The sequence below is a fragment of the Diadema setosum genome, chromosome 20 (assembly GCF_964275005.1).
Source record: "Diadema setosum chromosome 20, eeDiaSeto1, whole genome shotgun sequence".
Taxonomy (NCBI): Eukaryota; Metazoa; Echinodermata; class Echinoidea; order Diadematoida; family Diadematidae; genus Diadema; species Diadema setosum.
The window spans coordinates 2,664,660-2,688,442 of NC_092704.1; the positions used below are offsets into that span (position 1 = coordinate 2,664,660).

General features: G+C 40.9%; 1 protein-coding gene across 1 annotated transcript in view; it reads left to right on the forward strand.

Annotated features, from left to right (window-relative positions):
* The first annotated feature begins 453 nt into the window (after positions 1 to 453).
* Positions 454 to 23,783, forward strand: part of LOC140244014 (uncharacterized) — a 28,091-nt gene continuing 4,761 nt past the window's right edge. The window contains exons 1-4 of the mRNA XM_072323667.1: positions 454 to 543; positions 18,302 to 18,492; positions 19,189 to 19,373; positions 19,686 to 20,511. Coding sequence (XP_072179768.1) covers positions 454 to 543; positions 18,302 to 18,492; positions 19,189 to 19,373; positions 19,686 to 20,511 — 1,292 coding nt within the window. The remainder of the gene's footprint in view (positions 544 to 18,301; positions 18,493 to 19,188; positions 19,374 to 19,685; positions 20,512 to 23,783) is intronic.

Genomic DNA, 23,783 nt, shown 5'->3' on the forward strand with positions numbered 1-23,783 from the left:
ACTTTTTGAGAGATACTTAGAAATAACTTTATTACTTTATGAAATGATATGCAGTATACAACTCTAAAGAAGAATTTAAAGTTTTTTTCATGAAAATTGGTTTGATATGGCTGAGATATCCAAAAACAACTTAAAACTAAGCCAAATAGGCCTATCCTAATAAAAGGGGTGTCCCTAGCTGGGTCATCTTGGCTTTGTTTTTGATATCTCAACCATTTCAAAACCAATTTTTATCAAATGAACATTGAATTCCTATTAGAATTATATGCTCTTTCATAATTCATAAGAAGTTTCATTATTAATCATAATCATAAAACGTTGGAAACCTGAAGCCCCATTGCATCTCTTGCATTCCCTTCGACCTGATCCACATTGCACTGTGCACGCAAGTGAAAAGGGCAGCTCTGGTAAAAGTCTACTGCCCTCTACGCCATAAAGCTGTTAATTTTGAATATGGCAGCTTCCAGTGGTTCTCACAGACGGAAACAAATTTGTGCCAATCGGCCGTTGTATCGAGACGGCCGTAAAGAAAGAGCTGTGAAGGTAGTGTTTGTTACGAAAACTCCATGTAGAATGTCAAACTTCATGTTATCCGTTTTGTTTTGTTTTTTAAGTTTTGCCAAATCGGTATTTAATTTGTGATAAGGAAAGAGCACCTGTCATTTCCCAAGTCCCACACATTGATAAATATGTTGTCTTCATATGGAAAACTTGCGCGCATTTGCTCCGGAGCGAGGAGAGCACCGGTGCTCTAAACACGTGAAAAGACGCGTCATATCCCCCTCCTTTGGGACAAAAATAGCTCTGCACAAAAAAGCATGGCTATGAATTCAAAACCCTCGCCCTCCAAATGAAACTAGAATGTACCCTCTTAAACTCTTTCTACTCTGTGGTTTATTTCCCCAAAAATAGGTTTGGGGAAATTATGGCACTTTTCACTGCTTTTCCCCTGAAATTCTGCTTCAAATCACCAAATCTTGAGTTTGTCTATGGCGGAGTACCCAGAATAAGCCATAATTTTCGGACATGCCCATATGAATCACAGGCTGTACCACGGAAGCTTAGTGGAATTGTTTACCCTTGCACTTCAAAATGAAGTAAATTTAGAATGTTTGGGCTCTTCAGTGACAGTGATCATGGTGATGTATAACTTGCTTTGATTGGTCAGAGAGAAATTAGGGCACTTTTCTTGTCAAATCAAAGAATGTTTTACAAAACTGCTTGTGACTTTGCTAAAGTGTGCGAGCTTTTGTGCTGTCCATTGTACGCAATTCCCCTAATGCTTACTGACAAAAGACGAGTGTGCGTAAACAAACAATTGTGTTTGTGCTGTGAAACGAAGGCGGGAGAGTTCAAGTTATTCACAATTTTCGCTGGATATCATGCCTTTTGAATCGTCTTTTGTCCACATTAACAGATTATTCTTAATTAATATTCTGACAATCCTGCAGAGTGTATTACCACTTCTTTCAGAGCTAAATATTGCCAAATTCAAGGATCATCATGCGTATTTTGCTCTGCAGAGATGACTTGAGGTTGGAACAAGCCGTGCTTGAACAGACCATGGTTCAGTCCCATTAAATCAACAGGGGAGAGTGAACCCATTAGGTAGATACTGTACGTGTTGGTGTGTGTGCTCGTGAATGATCAACTTGTGTGGTGAAATGGAAATGCCGTTGTAGGAAATCTAGATTCCCGGTACTAAAGATACTAATATCATTTCATTATTAGCTGTCAGATTAAAAAAATGGCTTCCATGTTCATGCATGCATTTCTTCTAAGGCACAAATTGTCCTGAAAGACGTATTCTGTCCCTCCAGTAAGCACACGCACGGTTCTCCCAATTCCCGTACAATGGACGAGTCCGCTCCTTCCCATATTATGCTCGAGTGCACTCGGCTGTTGGCTCTCGGCGACTATGTGCACTCTGGTCTGTCAACCCTAAATGCGCGAAATTGTGCGAAAGTTTTCCATATGTTCTTCTTCTTCGTGTGTAAACATGGTAAACTACTGTCCAACTAGCCTTAAATTGGCTTAGTAGGGGCCAACCGGACAGGGGGTGCGCTGGTGTCAAATTGTCGTTTTGATGTGGGCATGTAACCCTGGCGCGGGGCGCTGTAACCAGTAACAGTGCCCCGACGACTTGTATGCAATTTAGATCTAGATTAGATCTAGTAGTATTAATTAAAGCAGTAAAGCCCAAACAAAGTTCTGGTACGCCTGCAAAAGTTGTCAAATTTTGCTCCAAAATGTGAATGTATGCCTAGGAAATGTATGGAATAACGCTGTAATAATCAAGATATTTGATGGGTAACGACGAAAATGGGAAATATTAACCAAAAACGTTCAGTCTCAGAACTTACCCGAACGGGGTCAGGCTAGACTCGGACTCGGGGATAACTCGGCCTCGCTTTGCGTGACGGCGGGATGAGTTGTATTGGTTGTCCCTCTGGATTGTACAGTGTTGTACTATGCATATGGGAGCAGCCTGTATAAACTACATTGTAGCGTTCTGGCTACTCGCAGTAATGGTCCGAGTTGTTACAACGCGCGCATCAAAAACCTCTTTGGCGCACATGCAAAATTAGTGTGCGCCTCTCAAGCACCTCTAAAAACAATCAAAGACGCTTGATAAACAACAACAAAAACTTCAAATACGGTACCACGCGTCTCAGCAACTGAGGTGATGTGCGTATACTAGTAGGCTTGAGGACCGCGCGCTGTCCATTTGTTTTGTACAGGATTAGCACGCACTTTCCTGTCTGCTCAGTAAAAGGCCTCGTTTGGTACCCGTAGTATTATAGAGTACTGATGAACATGGCGATCATGAACTGTGTGTTAATTGCCTGAAATAGGGTCGAGTTTTCCCTGAGACCGAGTTAGTCTGGAGCCTTCTGGAATAAAAGTCGGTCTACCGACTTTTATTATTTTTCTCAAAATACTCCAAAACAACTCATCATTCCGGCAAACCGCGTCAGCCAGGTAAGTTTCTTTGTAGACTCTTTTGATATATTGCAAGCAAATAGGAAATGGTGCCAGACGGGTTCTCAAGCCCTTACCAGGGGGGTGTTTCATCAACGCTTGTCAGCACCGACAACTGTCAGCGCTGACCAATTTCAGCAAAATCCTTGGTTTTGATTGGCTGAGATGCTCTGGTCACTGACTGTTACTATGGTGATTCAAGTTGTCAGCGCCGACAAACGTTGATGAAACACCCCCCTGTTCACTTTAATAGTAACACCGGCGTGGCCATGGGGCACTGTATGTAGGGTAACATCCCCAGTATACTAGCTTTTTTGCAATATTTTTATGCCTCCGCCACGAAGTGGTGCCGGAGGCATTATGTTTTCGGGTTGTCCGTCCGTCCGAACGTACGTCCGTCCGTACGCCCGTCCGTCAGTCCGTCCGGCCGCATTCGTTTACGCGATAACTTGAGAAATATTGACTGGAATTTTACCAAACTTGGTCCAAGTATAAAGTATGATGGGGCAATTACTTGAGTAGATTTTGGGTGAAATCGGCCAAAGGTCAAAGGTCAAGGTCAAATCATGAAATTGTATCCGTTTACGTGATAACTCAAGACTGGATTGAGCAAATTTCACCAAACTTTGTCTGAGGATGATGTATGATGGGACAATTACATATTAGTTTTTTTAGTGAAATTGGACAGAGGTCAAAGGTCAAAGATCAAGGTCAAATCCTAAAATTTATCTGTTTACGTGATAACTCAAAACTGGATGAAGTAGCTTTCACCAAACTTGGTCCAAGGATGATGTATGATGGGGCAATTAATTGAGGAGATTTTAGTGACATTGGCAAGAAGTCAAAGGTCATGTCATAAGGTCAAAGGTCATGTCATAAGGTAAAAGGTCAAAGGTTAGGTGAAAATGTTGCAATTTCACTTTTCTCGCAAATGGTTTAATGTATCTTCATAGAACTTGGTACATATGCATGTACTGACTGGCAGGGATTATCTAGGGAATTTAGGGGTCATGGGTCAGTATGTAGTCAGGGGTCAAAGGTCAAGGTCAACTCCTCAAAATTTTACTGTTTCCCTCATATACTAGTGTATATTCAATGCTTGCATTATTAGTTTTGAAACTTAATATATACATGTTGTATTACCTAATGGAGATTCTCCGGGAAATTTCCAGAGGTCAAAGGTTAAGGATCAAAGGTCAGGTTTAAATGAAAGAAAAAAAATCTATTTTGTACTGTAATTACATTCTTTCTTCATACCTTGAAAAGTACTCAATGCATAAACTTATAACAGGGTCGGTCAGAAGTCAAGTAAAAATCCTCAATCCCCCAAATATGCGTACCTGCACTCTTAGACAATTATAGTAAACCCAGTTTGAGGAAAGTGAACATTCAATACATTTCTGACAAACCTGTCATATCAGTATTTTGCCAGTTATGTGAAACTGTCATCACACATTGTGAAGACAATGTACTATACACCTATTGGGAGAATCATGCATTATGGTGGAGGTATCAGTCGCCATAGTGACATTTCTAGTTTAAAATGTGATTTTCAGGGTATTGGTACACTTTAAAGGGACTGTACAGTACTGGTTGAGGTGGGGATTCATGTTTTGAACATTCTTAAGTGAGATAATGAGAAACCTCATATGAAATATGAAAGAGCATGTAATTTTAAGAAGGATTCAACGTTTATTTGATGAAAATTGGTTTTCAAATGGCTGAGATATCCAAAAAGGTGATAATAATAAAAGGCGACAGGCCACACATATATTAGCATCTCTTTGTTTCACCTTGTTTTTGGATATCTCAGCCATTTCAAAACCGATTTTCATCAGATAAACTTTTGATACCCCTTAGAATTGCATGCTCTTTGACATCTCATAGAGTAGTTTTAAAAGCAAAAGTAATGTTAAAAGCTAAATCCTCACCTCAACCAGAACTGTACGCACCCTTTAACATAAATGCACAGGAAGGATAGTACACTGTTAGCACAATTCCCGCCATGGTGTCAATCTTATGGTAGTGCTCTGATCCAGCACCTTACAATGCAGCACATCTATATGAAGGTCTTGGTTTCACTTTATTCAGACTTCGAGAATTTGTGATGATGCATGCAAAGGAAACAAGCCAAATAGCTCTAACACAAACACACACACACACACACACACACACACACACACACACACACACACACACAAATCCAACTCAATAAATTGTTGATGGTTTTGCAAGCTCTGTTTGATAGCCAACTGTATGTTTTCCATCTGAAGAGGGCTGCATACCTCTACAGAGTTCATAATAACAAGCAATGAGTCATTGAACTGTACATGTCTTTCAAGTATTGTTCAATGGTGTGATCTTTCTCCATTGGCTGGTTCAATCAAGTAGCATACTGTACACATGAATGTATGCCATTTATACATGCATAAAATTTGAAAAAATGAATGACAGCAGATCTGACACTGTAACAATGCCTGATCACATTTATATATTCATATATAACAATATATATTCACATACATTGTATATATTCATATGTTCATATAATCATATATTCATATATTCATATAGTCCTATATGTAGTATGGACCTGTTGATCATTTGTGATTATTTGTAATTATTTGTAATTATACAGTTACAGACAAGCCTGATTTCACATAGACCATGTACAAAGTACAGCCGGGCCAAAGGCGGGGCCTAAGGCCGGACCCAAGGCCACGGGCCTTAGCCCGGAACCAGGGGCCCAGAGCCCAAGTGGGCCCAGGCCCAGGGGCCCATAGCCCAAGTGGGCCCAGGCCCAGTGGCCCAGGGGCCCACGGGGCCCAAGGCCGGGCCGAGGCCAGGAGCCTAAGTGCTGGCCCAAGGCAGGGGGCCCAGCCAGGGGCCACCAGACTGAGACCACTAAGAATACCAGTCATGACTTGCTCTGATAATGATGTGACAGGCCTGTGCATACACATATTATGTAAATACACTGTACAGGGCTGTGCATATTATGAAAATACACTGTACACTAACTATACACAGCCCAGTCGCTGTATAAATCGCGACAGGGCTGCACCTGAGCAGCCCACAACACAGAGCAAACACAAAGCAAATTTTACGATTGCATTTAGTTTTGATACTTGACATCATTTTTTGTCACCTCAAATGCATCAAAGACAATCTTTATTAATAAGACTTCATACCGTACCTGTTTTCCTGGGGTTATTTGTGGGAATTCTCCGATCTGGGTACTATTCGCAAATCTAACAACATGTGAAAATATCAACTCCTGATCATGTAACGTGCATGTGTACATTTCTGTGTTCACTGCTGTATTCCATGAACATGAATTCAACAACTACTGTTATATCCTGTAGTATGAGCTGCCAGGACAAAACTCACATACGCTCTGATTCTGTATACAAATTGTAGCAATCACTTTCAAAGCAATGTATTGATTCATTCTGCCAGCTAAAAATTCTTAAATGTCGGTTCACCCATGTGAACGGGTACAGAAACTGAAGCCTAGGTGGTGGGTTAAGCAGAATTGCTGCTGTCCTTACAGTCCCACTCATATGTTTTCATGTTAGTCTAATGCTAGTTTGTGGCAATAAGAGAGTGTGCCAAGCAGTTTGCCAAGCAGGGATTCAGCTGGATGTCAAAAGTGATTAGCCATTCTGATACTTGAATTTAACAATACCATTTAACAATTCCATACCACCTAAAACCCTAACCCTATCAAATTCTAATTAGAATTTCTGCTATCAAAACAATGATAGGATAATCTGCAGATAAAGTAGATTTTTTCTGTCACAAATCTGCTGAACATTACTGTGTTATTACTTCCGCCCAGGGGGAAGGTTATGTTTTCATTACCGTTGGTTTGTTTGTTAGTTAGTTAGTTTGTCTGTGTGCAAAATAACTCAAAAAGTAGGTAACGAATTTAGATGAAACTTGCAGGAAAGGTTTAGATGTATGGGTGGAAATCACTTCTATGGAAGAATAAGATCAGTGGTGGAAATGAGCTGCATGCTTGGCGGAGGTCTGCGCTCTCAGAGTGCTTCTGTAGTTTTGAATGTCTTCCTCTGTGAAAAATGTGAAATCATTGAAAGGAAAAAATATGGTACCTGGTAAATATTAATAGCTGTGCACATTATTCACACATGTACTATACAATGTATGACAGTAGCATATCATATTCACTCACAAAAAAACACTGATACATGTAAAGGAGTTAAAGAATCAGCAGACATAGTTTTACAAGATGTATTGCAGAGTTCAATTAGTATTAGTATTAGTATTATTATTAGTAGTAGTAGTAATAGTCGTTGTTGTTATTGTCCCCGCCGAACGAGTTCGAGCAGGGGACTATGAAACGGGCTCCGTACGTGTGTGTGTCCATCCATCCGTCCGTCCATGTGTCGTAGCGTCCGTGTGTCCGTCCGTGTGTGCGTCCGTGTGTGATCAAAATCTTCAATTTGCTACTTCTCTGTCATTTATGAGCCAATTTTGATTCTGTTTGCTTTATATGATAGCACTACATGGGAGCTTTGAAACTTCTACACAGAATTTCAGTCGTGACCTTTGACCTTGACCTTTGACCTATATTGTACATTTTGCTACAAAATGCTACTCCTTCGCCATTTCTAACCCGATTTCGATTCCGTTTGCTTTATGTGATGGCACTAGGTGAGGGCTTCAAAACTTCTACACAGAATTTTGACCTTTGACTTCTTTGACCTTTGACCTTGATTTTTTGACCTATATTGTACATTTTGCTACAAAATGCTACTCCTTCGCCATTTCTAACCCGATTTCGATTCCGTTTGCTTTATGTGATGGCACTAGGTGAGGGCTTCAAAACTTCTACATAGAATTTTGACCTTTGACTTCTTTGACCTTTGACCTTGATTTTAATGCCTCCGCCACGAAGTGGTGCCGGAGGCATTTTGTTTTCGGGTTGTCCGTCCGTCCGTCCGTCCGTCCGTCCGTCCGTCCTTCCGTCCGTCCGTCCGTCCGTCCGTCCGTCCGTCCTTCCGTCCGTCCGTAATGAATTTTGTGGACAAGGTAACTATCGAAACCTGTTGAGGTATCCTAATGAAACTTGGCATGTATGTGTATTAGGGGGTGAAGTTGTGCCTATCAACTTTTGGGTGCACATGCTCAAGGTCAAAGGTCAAAAGGTCAAGGTCAAATACATAAAATTTCACTATTTCCACCATATCTATTGAATGCCTGAAGATATTTTCTTGAAACTTAGTGTATACATGTATTACCCAATTAAGATTCTCTGGTGAAAGTTTGGGTCATGAGGTCAAAGGTCAAAGGTCAGAAGGTCAGGGTCAAATACATAAAATTTCACTATTTCCACCATATCTATTGAATACGTGAAGATATTTTCTTGAAACTTAGTGTATACATGTATTACCCAATCAAGATTCTCTGGTGAAAGTTTGGGTCATGAGGTCAAAGGTCAAAGGTCAAAAGGTCAAGTAAAAATATTAAAACTTCTTTTTTTTTTCCTCCATACCTTGGAAAATTGTTCAAGGTATCTTCATAGAACATAGTATATTTCATGGGGTTCATGAGGTTCATGGGGTCAAAGGTCAGGGGTCAAAGGTCAAGTGCAACACTTCAAAATTTTACTATTTCCCTCCTATCATGCAATGCCAGCAGGGTTATTTTTTTTTTTACACTTGGTGTATGCATACATGTGTAACCTAATAGAAATTCTCTGGAAAGTTTTTTTTTCTTCTTTTTTTGCCTCAAAGGTCAAAAGGTCAAAGATCAAGTGAAAATGCTGAACTAACTTTTTCCTCCATATCTCGGAAGTGGCTCAAGTTATCTTGAAACTTAGTACATATTATGCATGTTCTGCCTGAAAGTGATTATCTTACAAATTTTAGGGTCAAGGGCCAGATGAAAATGGTAACAATTTACTATTCAATTCAGAAATTGCACTTTTTCTCCACACCTGTACCTTGAAAATTACTGAATGCCTAAATGTATGAATGAGTCAAAGTCGAGTTAAAAGTCCTTAAATCCCTAGATACATGCTCTCCTATTCATCCAATTAAACCTAGGTCAAGGAAGGTGAACATTCAACACATTTGTGACAAACTTGTCATTTCAATATTTTGCCAATTTTGTGAAAATGTAATCACACATTGTCCACATGTACTATCTAGACCTATTGGGAAAATCATGCATTATGGCGGAGGCATACCAGTCGCCAAAGCGACATTTCTAGTTTGACCTATATTGTACATTTTGCTACAAAATGCTACTCCTTCGCCATTTCTAACCCGATTTCGATTCCGTTTGCTTTATGTGATGGCACTAGGTGAGGGCTTCAAAACTTCTACACAGAATTTTGACCTTTGACTTCTTTGACCTTTGACCTTGATTTTTTGACCTATATTGTACATTTTGCTACAAAATGCTACTCCTTCGCCATTTCTAACCCGATTTCGATTCCGTTTGCTTTATGTGATGGCACTAGGTGAGGGCTTCAACACTTCAACACAGAATTTTGACCTTTGACTTCTTTGACCTTTGACCTTGATTTTTTGACCTATATTGTACATTGGCTACAAAATGCTACTCCTTCGCCATTTCTAACCGGATTTTGATTCCGTTTGCTTTATGTGATGGCACTAGGTGAGGGCTACAAAACTTCTACACAGAATGTTGACCTTTGACTTCTCTGACCTTTGACCTTGATCTTTTGACCTATATAGTACATTTTGATACTAAATGCTACTTCCGGCGGGGACATATTTTACGCACCGCGTAATTTCTACTTTTCCTTGTTTTAAAGATCGAAAGAAGAGAGAGAGAGAGAGAAATGGGGCCCCTATACAAATAATTTGCCCCAAATAATTTGCCCCAATATACAAATAATTTGCCCCAATAGTAATAGTAGTAGAAGTAGCAATGATGATAATAATGATAATAGTGGCTACTTGCATAGCGCACAGGTCCACTTTTTAGTGCTCATGGCGCTTCATAAATGAAAAGATAGATAACACATGTTCAAGCATGACAACAGAGAAGAAAATGGCAAACAACAACAAACACATACCAGATAAAGAATACAATTGTTCCGAACATTATAGACTGCAATTATAGTTTTACATCAAACTTGGTATGAGGGTATATCCTGGGGGGATAATACTTTGTTTGGATTTTAGGGTCACGGGGTCGAAGGTCAAAGGTCACAGGTTATTTTGTGAAAAAAAAGGTTGAAAATTCATGTTTTTCATCTCACAAATGGTTCAAGGTATCTTCATGGAACTTAGTATATATGCTTGTTCCAATGGGCAGTGATTATCTAGGGAAGTTGGGGGTCATGGTTCAAAGGTCAGGGAGTCAAAGGTCAAGGTCAACTCCTCAAAATATCACTACTTTCCTTATGGTTATGCAATGCCTGAAGGTTTTTTTTTTTTTCTAACTTGATGTATGCATGTACTACCCGATATATATTCTGTGGGAAGTTTCTTGCCAAAAGGTCAAAGGTCAAAAGGTCAAAGGTCAAGTGAAAGTGTTGAATTGCAGTTTTTCCTCCATTATCTCAAAAGTAACTCAAGGTATCATCATGAAACTTACATATTTATGCATGTTCAACCTAACAGTGATTCTCTTTGGAACTGTGAGGTCAAAGGTCAAAGGCCAGGTTTAGATAATGCTATTTTCCCATTTGATACTGAAATTATACCTTTTCTCAATACCTTGAAAATTACTCAATGCATAAACTTATAAAAGGGTCAAAAATCAAGTAAAAATCATCAGTTCCCCAAATACCTGCACTCTGACATTTTTAGTCATTCATCCAATTGAACCTAGTTCTAGGAAAGTGAATATTCAGCACATTTGTGGCAAACCTGTCATCTTAATATTTTGCCAATTATGTGAAACTGTCATCACACATTGTCAGGACATTGTACTATAGACCTATTAGGAGAACCGTGCATTATGGCGGAGGCATATCAGTCGCCGTAGCGATATATCTGGTTCATACTAAAATAATACATAGGCCTAACTGGTAGTGATTTATTTTAGTGAAGTAAATTAATCAAGTTCACTGCAATGCTTGCAATTCAGTAAACAACTCATTGTTCAAAACGACACTTGGATTCGCAATGAAAAGTCACATGTTGTAAATTTAATACCATATGTGACCAATGGTGACCGGCGACAATGGTTTCAGGCAAAACTTCAAAATAGTGGTTTTCATATAAAAATCAGAATATATTCAGATGTACACCAAGCCATCGCATGAAATGAGATCAATTATCCGTAGATTGATACGTAATATACACATGAAAAGTGTTGAAATCAGCCGATTTGTCGTTTTCTTGTAAAAATCTTGCATTTTGATAACTTTTCACGTTTATGATTTTCCCATTATAGTAGCGAGTGCCCTAGCGGCCGCTAGCGGCCCTAGCGGCTTCGATTTTTGTGATAAAGCCTAAAATATAAGGAGATATCTATATTTTTCTCAATAAACCGTACCTGTAGACGGTTTAGTCTGGAAACATTCTTATTATAATCATTGTTCACATTTTGTATATCTAACAGTACTTAACATTGATTTTACTGATTCAAATTTTTACAGTGGTTGTTTCTATCCCTAACTCACTATTTTAAAGCAGTAATGCTGGATTTTTGTTTAATCTGCAAATGGTAAATTATGCCTTTAAGTACAAAAATACACCCAAGGTCACGACAAATACAGAAGTGCGAAATTTCGACTTAGTATGCCGAACAGATCGTCCTCCTTGGGCTACTAGCGGTATGTAGCAGACGCAAACCCACATACAGGATGGCAAAAGTAGTTCAGGTTTGTGATTCGAACATTTTGTTTGCAGTACGGCCGTATTACTTTTGAAAAGAATGATATCAATGCACCCCTGTCATAACTGCTACAGCTAGCGATCGTCGCGAATGGGCTCAGAAACTGAGCACACTGCGTGTGTAGAAAACGATGTACATGCGTGAGAGCCCCATCTAGTGCTGAATGACGAACGCTGTCAAAAGTCAGGAATTTTGCAAATTCATTTTTTCATTGAATCACATTGCCCATTTCCTAAGCTTTAAGTTTACATTGATATCAAACACTTGTATTCTCTGGCACCATACATGTACGTGGTCATATAAAGCGAAATATAATGCACTTTTTGATTTGTAAGCCTGACAAAATTGCGAGAAAACGGGCTTTGAAGATTCACCTTTTGCTCAAAGACAATGCCGAGCGGCGATGCGAGCTGAGAATCACCCATCCGTACGATGGTGCCAATCGAGATGAAGCTCCGCCTCTAGCAACCACAGCAGCTTCTGATTGGCTCACTGAGAGAGTCAAATTTCCCGGGCACCTTCCTCGAGCTCGGAACTCAGCGTATGGAGCCGAATACACAATGCGTTTTGCTTGGGTTTGTTTACCGGTACGTCTTTCAAGATGGCAGATACGATAATTGTAAGCTTGCTGGCTGCGTGTGCATGTGCACGTTTTACCCAATAACATCCACACATTACAATTGTATGTCTGTGTGTGTGTAAACATCACGGGAGCAGGTGGCGCATTCGAATCTACATCGATCTTTACAAATCACATTGTCATTGCGGTTGATTTTGTCTTAAAAATGTAATCATTGCAGACCCTTTGGAAGGCAGAAAGATGGCAAGAGTCACGCTTCCTGTTTGTTTGTTTTTTCAAGCCGTACATGTGTTGCATTGTGCAGTAAACAAACAAACAAACAAACATGAGTTTACTTAGTTTGGTGCAATTTTGGTATTTAGTTACAGTGTATTTAAATATTGGTCATGTATGACCACTCCTTTCTTCTCTTTTGCTGTCTTTTGAGTCAACCTGCTGTCATATTTACTCAGCACAATTGCCAAGTTACTTCGGATTGCATGTTGCATGATTTTTGTGCCAATATGCGACTCTGATACGTTCAAACCATGTTCCCTATTGTATCTGTTTTCACGTTTGAAGTTAGTGCTGCCTACTGTTGCGGTTCACATTTTGTTTCACTTCCGTTGTCGAACATTGCGGTAGAAAAGCATAAAAAGCCAAATGAAGAGTATACACCACAACGCAAGTGTACTGGTATCTATTGTTGCAACAACAATGGAGCATGCACGCTTTGACAAAACATTTCTGACACGTTGCGAGACCTATTTGTATCTCCGAAAGCCGAACTATGTAAATGTGTGCCATGCACTAGCCACACTGGGCATGTTGGGGCGGCATTCGAAAGAAGATCGAAACTGACAAGTGCGATTCAACATGGGGTGTTTAAAATTCCATTTTCATCAGGAAAAACTTAGTCTTATGTTTTGAAATTTAGTGTAGATGTAGAAAACATATAGATTCTTTTTCTGCAAAAACCCTAAATCGACAAAAATAATGGTTTAAATCTTTGTACCCCGCCCTGGAGGGAATTTGCTCTAGCGACTTTTGCCTGAAACTGTTGTCGCAGGTCACATATTGCTGATTATTATTATTACATTTATAGGCAACTAAAATTTATGTACCTCCGAAAAACAAGATTAATCGTCATCATCTTTAATACCATCTCTGCGAGATGTGAATCGCCATTTTGAACATATTACGTAAATAAAATGATCTGCGCTTGCGCGAATGAATATTCATTTCAGTTCTCAGCTAGCCGTCCTGATTTTTTTTTTCCACACGCATAGACTACATTGTGTATTGTAATGTAATATGTGCTACGTTTTATCGATACCCAATCGACAGCAAGGCTGTTAGCGCATGCGCTGTGTAAGTTGTACTACGATACCAAGTGCGGAGGGACTAAAATCTATCACTGGGCTCTTAAAACAAATCATATTGTAAATTGATTTCCGCGGCTCTGATCGTAAGTATCTTAGCTAACAGTATGGCTACGAATTCCAGTGTAAAACCCTGTATTTTGGTCTCTGGTCACCCAAAATGCTCATCCATATCAGGCGGTTCTTCGATAGCCATAGGACTGCCATGCAACCCGGACTCAGTACGGGTTGGGGTCGCTAGTGTGGTTAGTTGGCATGGCACTACTTAGAAATAACCCTGCACCGACCAACCAGGAGCGCCAGCGTGTGCGGGTCGGTGCGATTAGGCACCGGTCTGTAGACAGTCGTCTACGGGTAAATTACAGTTAACTGGCAGCCAATCATGGATAGTGCAAATCGGGGCATAAAATTTACTCGTGAAATAGCCTAGGCCCCACCACTGCGTGAGTGTCCGTACTTACTGCGGCTTGCCTGTTTATAATTATGTAGGACCGTTATTTTGTCGTTGTTTACTTTGCTGTATTTCTGGTTTGTCTACTCTCCCTTTGTTGTCTGTCTAGACCTTGTATTGTATTAGTTTGCTTTTCAGCACTACCTTGCAGTCTGACATTAATTAAGTTAATGATATTCAGTTGTCACCTCCATCACCATCACTTCAGATAAACCTGTACCTTTCCTCTTGTTCACTTTTGTCACCTTCATGCTTTCTCTATTCAGGTGTGTTCATTCATTTCATCCCACACCTGATTCTTGAGTTGAGCCCAGACAGCTCCCATTCTTACGTAATCACCCCCTGCTGCTTCCATCATCTCATGCTCCTCTTTATCTATTGGTTGATTCTTTGAATTAGACTCCTCCATTTTACTGAAGTCCTCCGTTCCATTTAGTTCTATTGGTTGCCATAAATAATTTGAATATATGTAAATATTGTTTATGTAAATTATGTTCATGAAGAACTTTACCGAGGGCGAGTTGTCCTCGGAATAAAAACAGAGCATTACTAGACTTCATTGCGTTCGGTTCACCTTATTTTCATCGTCTCAGTTCTCAACATTGATTTATCTCCCTAATTTTTACAAGTACATTTTGTTACAAGATCAAGAGCATTTGTTCATAATTGTATCCCCCGAACAGAGTTCGGAGGATACTATGGATTTGGCCTCGTCGCGCCGCGTCCGCCGCCGCAGAGATTTCCTTGTGAGCGCTCTTCCGGCTGCGTTTCTTTTCCGATCATCTTCAAAGTTGGCATGAAGGTGTATTATGGTTAGACAAAGACGCCTATTGTTTTTGGTGGTGGCGCCCTCGCTTGTTCCGTCTGTATACATGAAAAGGTAAATCCAATAGGGTCTGCTTGTGAGCGCTCTACCGGCTGCGTTTCTTTTCCGATCATCTTCAAAGTTGGCATAGAGGTGTATTATGGTTAGACGAAGACGCCTATTGTTTTTGGTGATGGCACCCTCGCTTGTTCCGTCTGTATACATGAAAAGGTAAATCCAATAGGGTCTGCTTGTGAGCGCTCTACCGGCTGCGTTTCTTTTCCAATCATCTTCAAAGTTGGCATGAAGGTGTATTATGGTTAGACGAAGACGCCTATTGTTTTTGGTGATGGCGCCCTCGCTTGTTCCGTCTGTATACATGAAAAGGTAAATCCAATAGGGTCTGCTTGTGACACTATACTGGCTGCAGTTCTTCTTCGATCATCTTCAAACTTGGCATGAAGGTGTATTATGGTTAGACGAAGATGCCTACACCCTGTATTGTTTTTGGTGATGGCGCCCTCGCTTGTTCCGTCTTTATACATGAAAAGGTAAATCCAATAGCGTCTGCTTGTGAGCGCTCTACTGGCTGCAGTTCTTCTTCGATCATCTTCATACTTGGCATGAAGGTGTATTATGGTTAGACAAAGACGCATATTGTTTTTGGTGATGGTGCCCTCGCTGGTTCCGTCTTTATACATGAAAAGGTAAATCCAATAGGGTCTGCTTGTGAGCGCTCTACTGGCTGCAGTTCTTCTTCGATCATTTTCAAATTTTGACATGAAGGTGTATTATGGTAAGACAAAGACGCTTATTGTTTTTGGTGATGGCGCCCTCGCTTGTTCCGTCTTTATACATGCAAAGGTAAATCCAATAGCGTCTGCTTGTGAGCGCTCTACTGGCTGCAGTTCTTCTTCGATCATCTTCATACTTGGCATGAAGGTGTATTATGGTTAGACGAAGACGCATATTGTTTTTGGTGATGGTGCCCTCGCTTGTTCCGTCTTTATATGAAAACGTAAATCCAATAGGGTCTGCTTGTGAGCGCTCTACTGGCTGCAGTTCTTCTTCGATCATTTTCAAATTTTAACATGAAGGTGTATTATGGTAAGATGAAGAGGACTATTGTTTTTGGTGATGGCGCCCTCGCTTGTTCCGTCTTTATACATGAAAAGGTAATTCAATAGGGTCTGTTTGTGAGCGCTCTACTGGCTGCAGTTCTTCGATCATCTTCAAACTTGGCATGGAGGTGTATTATGATAAGACAAAGATGCCTATGGTTTTTGGTGATGGCGCCCTCGCTTGTTCCGTCTTTATACATGAAAATGTAAATCCAATAGGGTCTGCTTGTGAGCGCTCTGCTGGCTGCAGTTCTTCTTCGATCATCTTCAAATTTGGCATGAAGGTGTATTATGATAAGACAAAGATGCCTATGTTTTTTGGTGATGGCACCCTCGCTTGTTCCGTCTTTATACATGAAAAGGTAAATCCAATAGGGTATGCTTCTTGATGCTGTGGGTTCGGGGGATACATGTGCCCGGCTGCGCGACCCGCCGAGCACGAAATTTCTAGTTTCACATATATTCTGAACACTACAAGTGGTGGCCTTAACGCTATTTCGACACGCTACAATTATAATACATAACCGTGAATTCAGCCCCACCATGTGGCGTTCGTTCGTCAGTAAACTTACCTCTAAGCACGGCAGCAGTTGGGAGCTTTCTTCCTATCATTCTCGGAAAGACTTCTTAATCTTAATGTTCCTCAACTGATTTAACCACAGATACAACCCTAACCTAACCCTAAACCTAACCTAACCTTGCTTGCTAGTGGTAGTGCATGGATGCACACGCACTGCACTGCGGTGCTGGGGTCAATTTTTATGATTTATCACTCTGAAAAGAGCGTAATTATGCTTGCCAAATATAGCAACCATGTAAAGTTATCCACTTTGCTATTACTTTGTCAGTCTGTGATATGGTCTGTGATTCGGCTGTCGACAATTACATTATATAGATGATGACTGGCGGGGGAGGGAACATACCAAATATTCCACCCGAAGGGTTTGAAATGCTATTGAGGGACTTATAGCCTCCCGAAATAGCATTTCAAACCCTGAGGGTGGAACGTTTGGTACATGTTCCCGACAACAAAAGTTATCATCTGTTATATTATATGGGTTAGTCAAATACGTCAAATACGTCAACATAACCACCATCACAATGCACTCGATCGCGCGGTCGTAGGCCTTCTGTCATTTGTTATGTGAAAATGTTTTCCCATGGGAGAACATTACAAAAATGTTCGCCCATCACATAACGAATGTTCCTCCATCAGGTGACTGTATTTAGCCAATCACTAACCGGTATTTGACTAACCCATTTAATATTTGCTTATGTGTGTTTTCTTTGATCTGTGTGGTATTCATGTTTGGTATTCATACATTGTTCTCGGGGGTTTCGGGGATGGGCCCTGACATTGTCAATAGTCCTAGATCCTTACAATCCTAGCTACCGGGTAGTCTAGATTAGCAATTGGAATTTACCTAAATTTGTGATGTAACCCGCATATCTACTCATGTACAATTCACATTACTTACAGAATCATAAAAACAGGTTTTTATGCGCTGGATGGAAATTTCTGGTAAATGGGGCTGAATCTGGACTGTCATTGCAGTGATCACCGGACATTCTAAAATGCCTGTGTTTGTGACAGTTAGCAGATTTAGTCAACAACAAAAAAAGAAAAAAAAAACCCAGTGATAATGATAATAAAGCAAACAAATTTTGAAACTACTCGACAATAAACAATGATGACTAAATCAAGTACAGTAAACCTCTCGTATCCGGACAAGTCGGGACCGGGGCTCATCCGCATAGGGGATTTGGCCAGATACGGGAGACTCAATGCTTTATACATGTACATATACATACACATGTACTGATGTAGCCAATTGTAGTACCACATGTAGTAATGTGTATACTGCAACCTTTTCATTGTTACACTCAGTAACAGACCCCAAAATAGAGGTGTATGTTAATGTTGGAAGTAATATGTAATTCATGTGTGTTTGTGTCTAGTTCTCAAGGAGTTGGGAATCCCCCTTTCCTCCCATAATTATTGAAAAAAAAAAAATCACGGCGAGATTGCGACCGTATAATAGAGAGATCCGGATAAAGGGAGGCCGGATAAGAGAGGTTCAACTGTACTGGGCAATCAGTGTTGTCTCAAGGCAGTTTCAGTTTCAAAGCATGCTTTTCTTGACTCTTCGCATGCAGGTATTTACCATCAACCAAGAGTCCCGTTACCTCTTGGTGCAAGGAGTGCCCGACATCAGGATCAGCGATGAGCTCTTGAAGCTTTTCTCCCTCTATGGTCTCATTGAGGAATACCGAATCCTGGATGATCTACCAGCGGAAGAATTTACCAAGAACTACTGGATCAAATATGGCGATATCCAGGCTGCGAGGTATGCAGGGCTGCACACTAACCCATTTCTTCTGCTAGTCCGACCTGTCTGTCAGACCAGTAGATACCCAGTTTTGCCATTTTTTTACTGGTAAATTCCTGAAAAAAGTTACTTGTCTGACAATAATTTTTACTGGTCAGACTGTGGGATCAGTGCCAGTGTGCAGCGTTGTTTTAAAGTGTATTTTGATAAAATATTTTGTGGGTTTTTTCTGTCCACTTCTGTAATTGTTGAGAAATGTACATGTACATTATATGTTAGTTTAAAAGGTATGATCATGACGTACAATGAGATCATCATTTTTTTTTTTTTTTTTTTTTACATTATACGTGTATTCCAGCCCCCTTAAATTCAAATGCCAAACCAAGGATCCCTATTTTTGATTACCAGAGTTTTATGAAATCTTAAGTCTTCATATCTTCAAGTCCTTTCACATGATAACTATCTATATTCAAGATGTGCAATTTGGAGATCGATAAAACTCTTGTATCAGTTTTGATATGATTTGTATGTGCATTTTCTTTCATGTGGTGTGATGAGTTAAAATGGGTGTAAAATCAAATAGTTAGAGAAAACTTCCACAAGAGTGAAACATAGCCCTGCAAAAGCATCACCAGAAAACGTCACATCTGATAATGTGTTATTACGCATTATTTGTTTTCTCACATTAAAAAAAAAAAAAAAATCAACTGATAGAATTGCCAAGCGGAAGCTGGATGACCACTCCTTCTATGGAGGTTTCCTTCATGTCACCTACGCACCAGAGTTTGAGACGGTTCAGGACACCCGACAGAAGCTCCAGCAGCGACGGATGGCCGTAGCCAGACGACTGAGGAAGTTAGCCCAAGAGAGGGCAGCAGAGTTAGAAGAAGAGGATGATGGTATGTAGATGCTTAAATTTGTCGACCAATATCTCAATGCATGTCTAGCATTCAAATTGTGTGTGTGTTTGTTGTTTAAGTTACACTATCTACAGCAGTGACAACTTGTATGATATTCACAAGATATGCAGGCATGAATTTTTTGTCTCATCTTTAGGGGTTGGGACAATTTCTGGGACATCAGTGACCACGTAAGACTCATCAGTCTTATCTCACTCTCTGTTTTTTGTTTGTTTTGTTTTTAAGGGCTACAATTGCAGCAGTTTGTTTAAAATTCAGTGAACCAACATTGATTTATTGTTGCATCTGTAGGTATTGAGGCAATTTCAGCAGCATCTGTGACTACCTCAGCCCCTCCCACCATCCACCAAGAACCTGTCACAGCCTGGGGTCGGGATGCAGCCTCGGGGTCAGCAGCAGCATCAACATCCACACCAACGACAGAAGAGGGACAATGTGACAGAAAGGTTTCTATGTCAGGTGCCAAAGATGTACCAGGTGACAGCCCCTCGAGACCCTTCCCTTTCCTCCCAGCTCCGCCTTGTCACCTACCTCCCTGGCAGTGGAACATTCCCTCTGGACCGGAATTCCCTGGGATGCGCACATCACATGAAACTCTTCCAGCTGGGTTCAATCCATTTCCAGACAGGGGAGATCAGAGTCATAACACATCAGGGAATACCCCCAACACTGCACCCCTACCTGATGGACCATTGATTGGACCCCAACTGCCTCCCAGTTGGAGTCCAACTGCCGGTACGGACACTGCTGCCCCACCCACCCACCCAACCTCATCAGATGAGCGTGATAGGACACGGTATCATCAGTTAGGAGCAAGACCTAAGCAACATCCCAACGTCCAAAGCACTCGTGAGCTTGCCACCAGGACTTCCCGCTTGAGTATTGAGCCAGCTTCCACACCCGCTCAAAATCAAGTTGTGGATCACAGTGCGCTGGATAGGAGAGGGTGTGACGACCCTTGTACTGCTGTTGGCCAAGAGAGACAGCAGCTCAAGTCACCTGATCCTTCTCGACCAAGACTGGTGGCCAGGAGAAGACTCGGCCCAAACCCAGGCAGTGGAGAGAGACAAGCAGCCTCAGGAGATGGAGGACGTGTCCCAAGGAACACTGGAGCAAGGTATGCCTCTAAAGACACGCCTCAAACAAAAGTTGTGCTATGCTACAGTGGGAATCACACAGTTGATTTTTATTTCTCATAAACTAAAGCATGTAGAAATTTGATGCCTCTTAGCATCTATTGACTTGATTTCTTGGGGAATGGGAAGCTATGATAATGATTGCAAGGGGACTGAGGGAGGTCATCAAAGTGAGTGGCACTTGAAATAGAGATATATGATGCATGAATACATTAATCAGTAGCAAGATGGCAGACCTGTACATGTTTAGGATAAGTTGAGAATATGTAAAAAGGGATGATATATTATGCATGAATGCATCAAAAAATAGTAGGAGATCAAGGATAACTTGGGATAAGTTGACAAGATTTAGGAAGGAATGATATACAGTATATACCAAAAGAAACTTTGCGTTAAATTTACGTGTAACGCAAGCGCCGATCGTTACTGCGTTAATCTTTCTGCGTTACAAAATTAACGATCACCGTGCGTGAATGATCGTTACAGATCGTTACTGTGCGTTACAGATCGTTACTGTGCGTTAATTTTTAGATCTTGCGTTAGCGGACTTGTCATGTGGACTGGGAAGAAATCTCGGAAATTGCGAGACTCGGAGATGCCTGTCGTTCTTTATATTTACTACGGACAATTTCCTGCCGGCGGAGGGCATCAAAATAGTGATACAAATACCGAAAAGATTTTATAGTTGAGCAGAACTCCCCTGGCAATGTCGTATTGTCATGGTCGTCAAATTTGTACTCATGGGTGCAGTCAATGGAATCGGGCAAGCAAAAATGTCGAAGCCACCTTTTTCCCCAGAGCCAACATTTTCCATCGAACATTGAACCCATGAAATCACGCATACGCAAGCCTGAAACTAAAGACTGTTAACGCCGACTGTCTAACGTTAGCGATATCATCTCAGACACTTACTCAATTCAGGAAGGTGCAAAAGTCCATTTATATTCCAATACACAACATGTGTCTCGCTGAATAACTGGCGGTAGTGTGTGGTGACAAAGCCGAGTATTTCGGCAGTAAAAGTAGCGGGCAGCAGAAGAAAATGTCTGCCACTTTCTGCTCGAATTATTACACTGCCAGCAGGTGAGTCAAGTGGTGACTTGATAGGCACGCTTTCATATGAAAGTTTACCCAGAAACATGAAAAATCCCACGATGCCAAGGTGCCAGAGTGGGAATGGGGAGGGGTGTAGAGAGAGAGAGACCAATTAACAGAAGAAACCGCGCGTACTGGCGCATTCTCGGAGGTCATGAACAGTCTGGGGTCTTGGAGATGAACAGAGAAGGAATGTTTAATTAAAGATAGCTCTAGTCGAAGACCCAGGATTACAAACGTTGATTTTTTTTTTTCTCTCTCCTTTCATTTAACATGCCTTCAAGTTTAGAAATGGTTGCACTCCTTAAAAAAACTCTCCTGCGATCTTTGTTAACTTAATGTAGCCGTTTAAAACGTCAAACTTACCATGAAAGTGTTACTACGTGTAATACAATAGTTAATACTATACCTATTGCTTTATTCATATCTGTAAAACACAAATTTGACTACCAGTGACAATAAAAAGAAATACTTGTATTTGTTTTGTGCGGAGATTTTTTGTCTTTATCCTGACTAGTTCACATGAAATTTCTAACGTTTTTTTTTTTTTTTTGTACGGCAGCATCAACAGCCTAAGATAAATTACTGAGAGATTTATAAATTATGAAATTTTTGGCAACCATCCATTTGAACTTCAGGCATGAAAAGCTCCTGATATTCAGCAAAAACAACTCAACAGATCAGAGACAAGGTTCCTTCAAATTTGAGAAGTAGCACGCAGATTTGCTGGGCGTGGTAAGGTCCATGCTTTGAGATCGTCACAATCGTGTTGTCACCAGGGAGGTGGAGTGTCTCTCTTCTACCTCCCAGTCCCTGTTGTCACGGAGTACAAGTGTATCGGGAAGTTGTCACAAACTCCAGGATCACCCCTCCCTGCCAACTCCATGTTGCTCCCAGGGAGGCGGGAAGAGTCTCTTCCCACCTCTCGGTTGCTCCCCGACGTGCATCGTGAATGCGTGGCGTTTCTTGTCACCGTCCGTACCCGAGGCTGCTTTGTATTTGTCTTGGAATATTGATTCATTTCTTGTCATGACATGAGTGTATAGTAATCGTTTTGCATGGCTATGTAAAAAATTGTGATACAACGAAACAACGATGTTCGAAAGGTCTGCTTTTGATAACTCACAGACTATCAAATCACCCTTGTTTTTCCCGCTCCCAGGCCCTCCAATTGAGCAATCCACACGCGCGCGCAAATTCCTTTGCCATGTGGTTTTGCCAGCCAGCTGTCGGAATGTGCTTTGAAGTTACATTTCAGCCTGGCCTGGCTGGCATGAATGGGTGTCGAGTTTCAATCAATACCTACTGTTGTTTTATTCTTGTATTTGAACATGTCGTTTCACCTGACAACACACGGAGATCGGGAAGGTGTAGGGCTGAGAAGAGGTTTTTGTTGTGTGTTGCAACCTAATCCGGGCAATTAACCCCAGAGGGCAATTACCCCCTCCCCCGCTAAATACTGGTTAATGGTAAGGTTAGAGTAAAGATTAGGGTTAGGTTTAGGGCGAGGAGTTTGGGTTATGGTTAGGATTAGGGCCAGGGGAAGGGTCCGGGGTAATTGCCCAGGAAGAAAAGAGGGACACGCTTTTGTTCTTGGTCAAATCGATTTTCCTAGGTGATGCTGTGGAGCTAGAAAGGAACAAAACAAAAAAAGCAATTATGACGTCTGGCGTACTTCCGGGACATCTTATTTTTCTTGCACTCTGAAATTTCCTATTGTTTGGCGTTATCAATGTCATTAATTGTTTTATAGTTACCCTCTTTCGCATTATAAACTTAAAGTCCATAGAACATTCATACGCATTAAGATCACACTCGAAAAGCAAAACTTGTGTATAGTTTGAACACAGCAAAATGAAATAACGAATATCCCGCAGATTTACCAAAATTATGCGTCATGTGGGTCCATTCATTTTCTTCCTTTTTTCTATCGTTTGTCCTCTTGTCGATGTGGGGGGTATAGATTCAGGATATACTTTTCCTTTTCCCCTTTCGTCCCGGTGCGATTACTCCTGGTGCTGACATTCTTTTTGCTCGTCTTCCGATTATACTGTTGTTGTAAATAAATGCGCATGGAGCCCCAGCTGTATCGCAAAAAAAAAAAAAAAAAAAAAAAAAAAAAAAGAAGTCTATCTAAAGTTGACCTTCAAATACATGT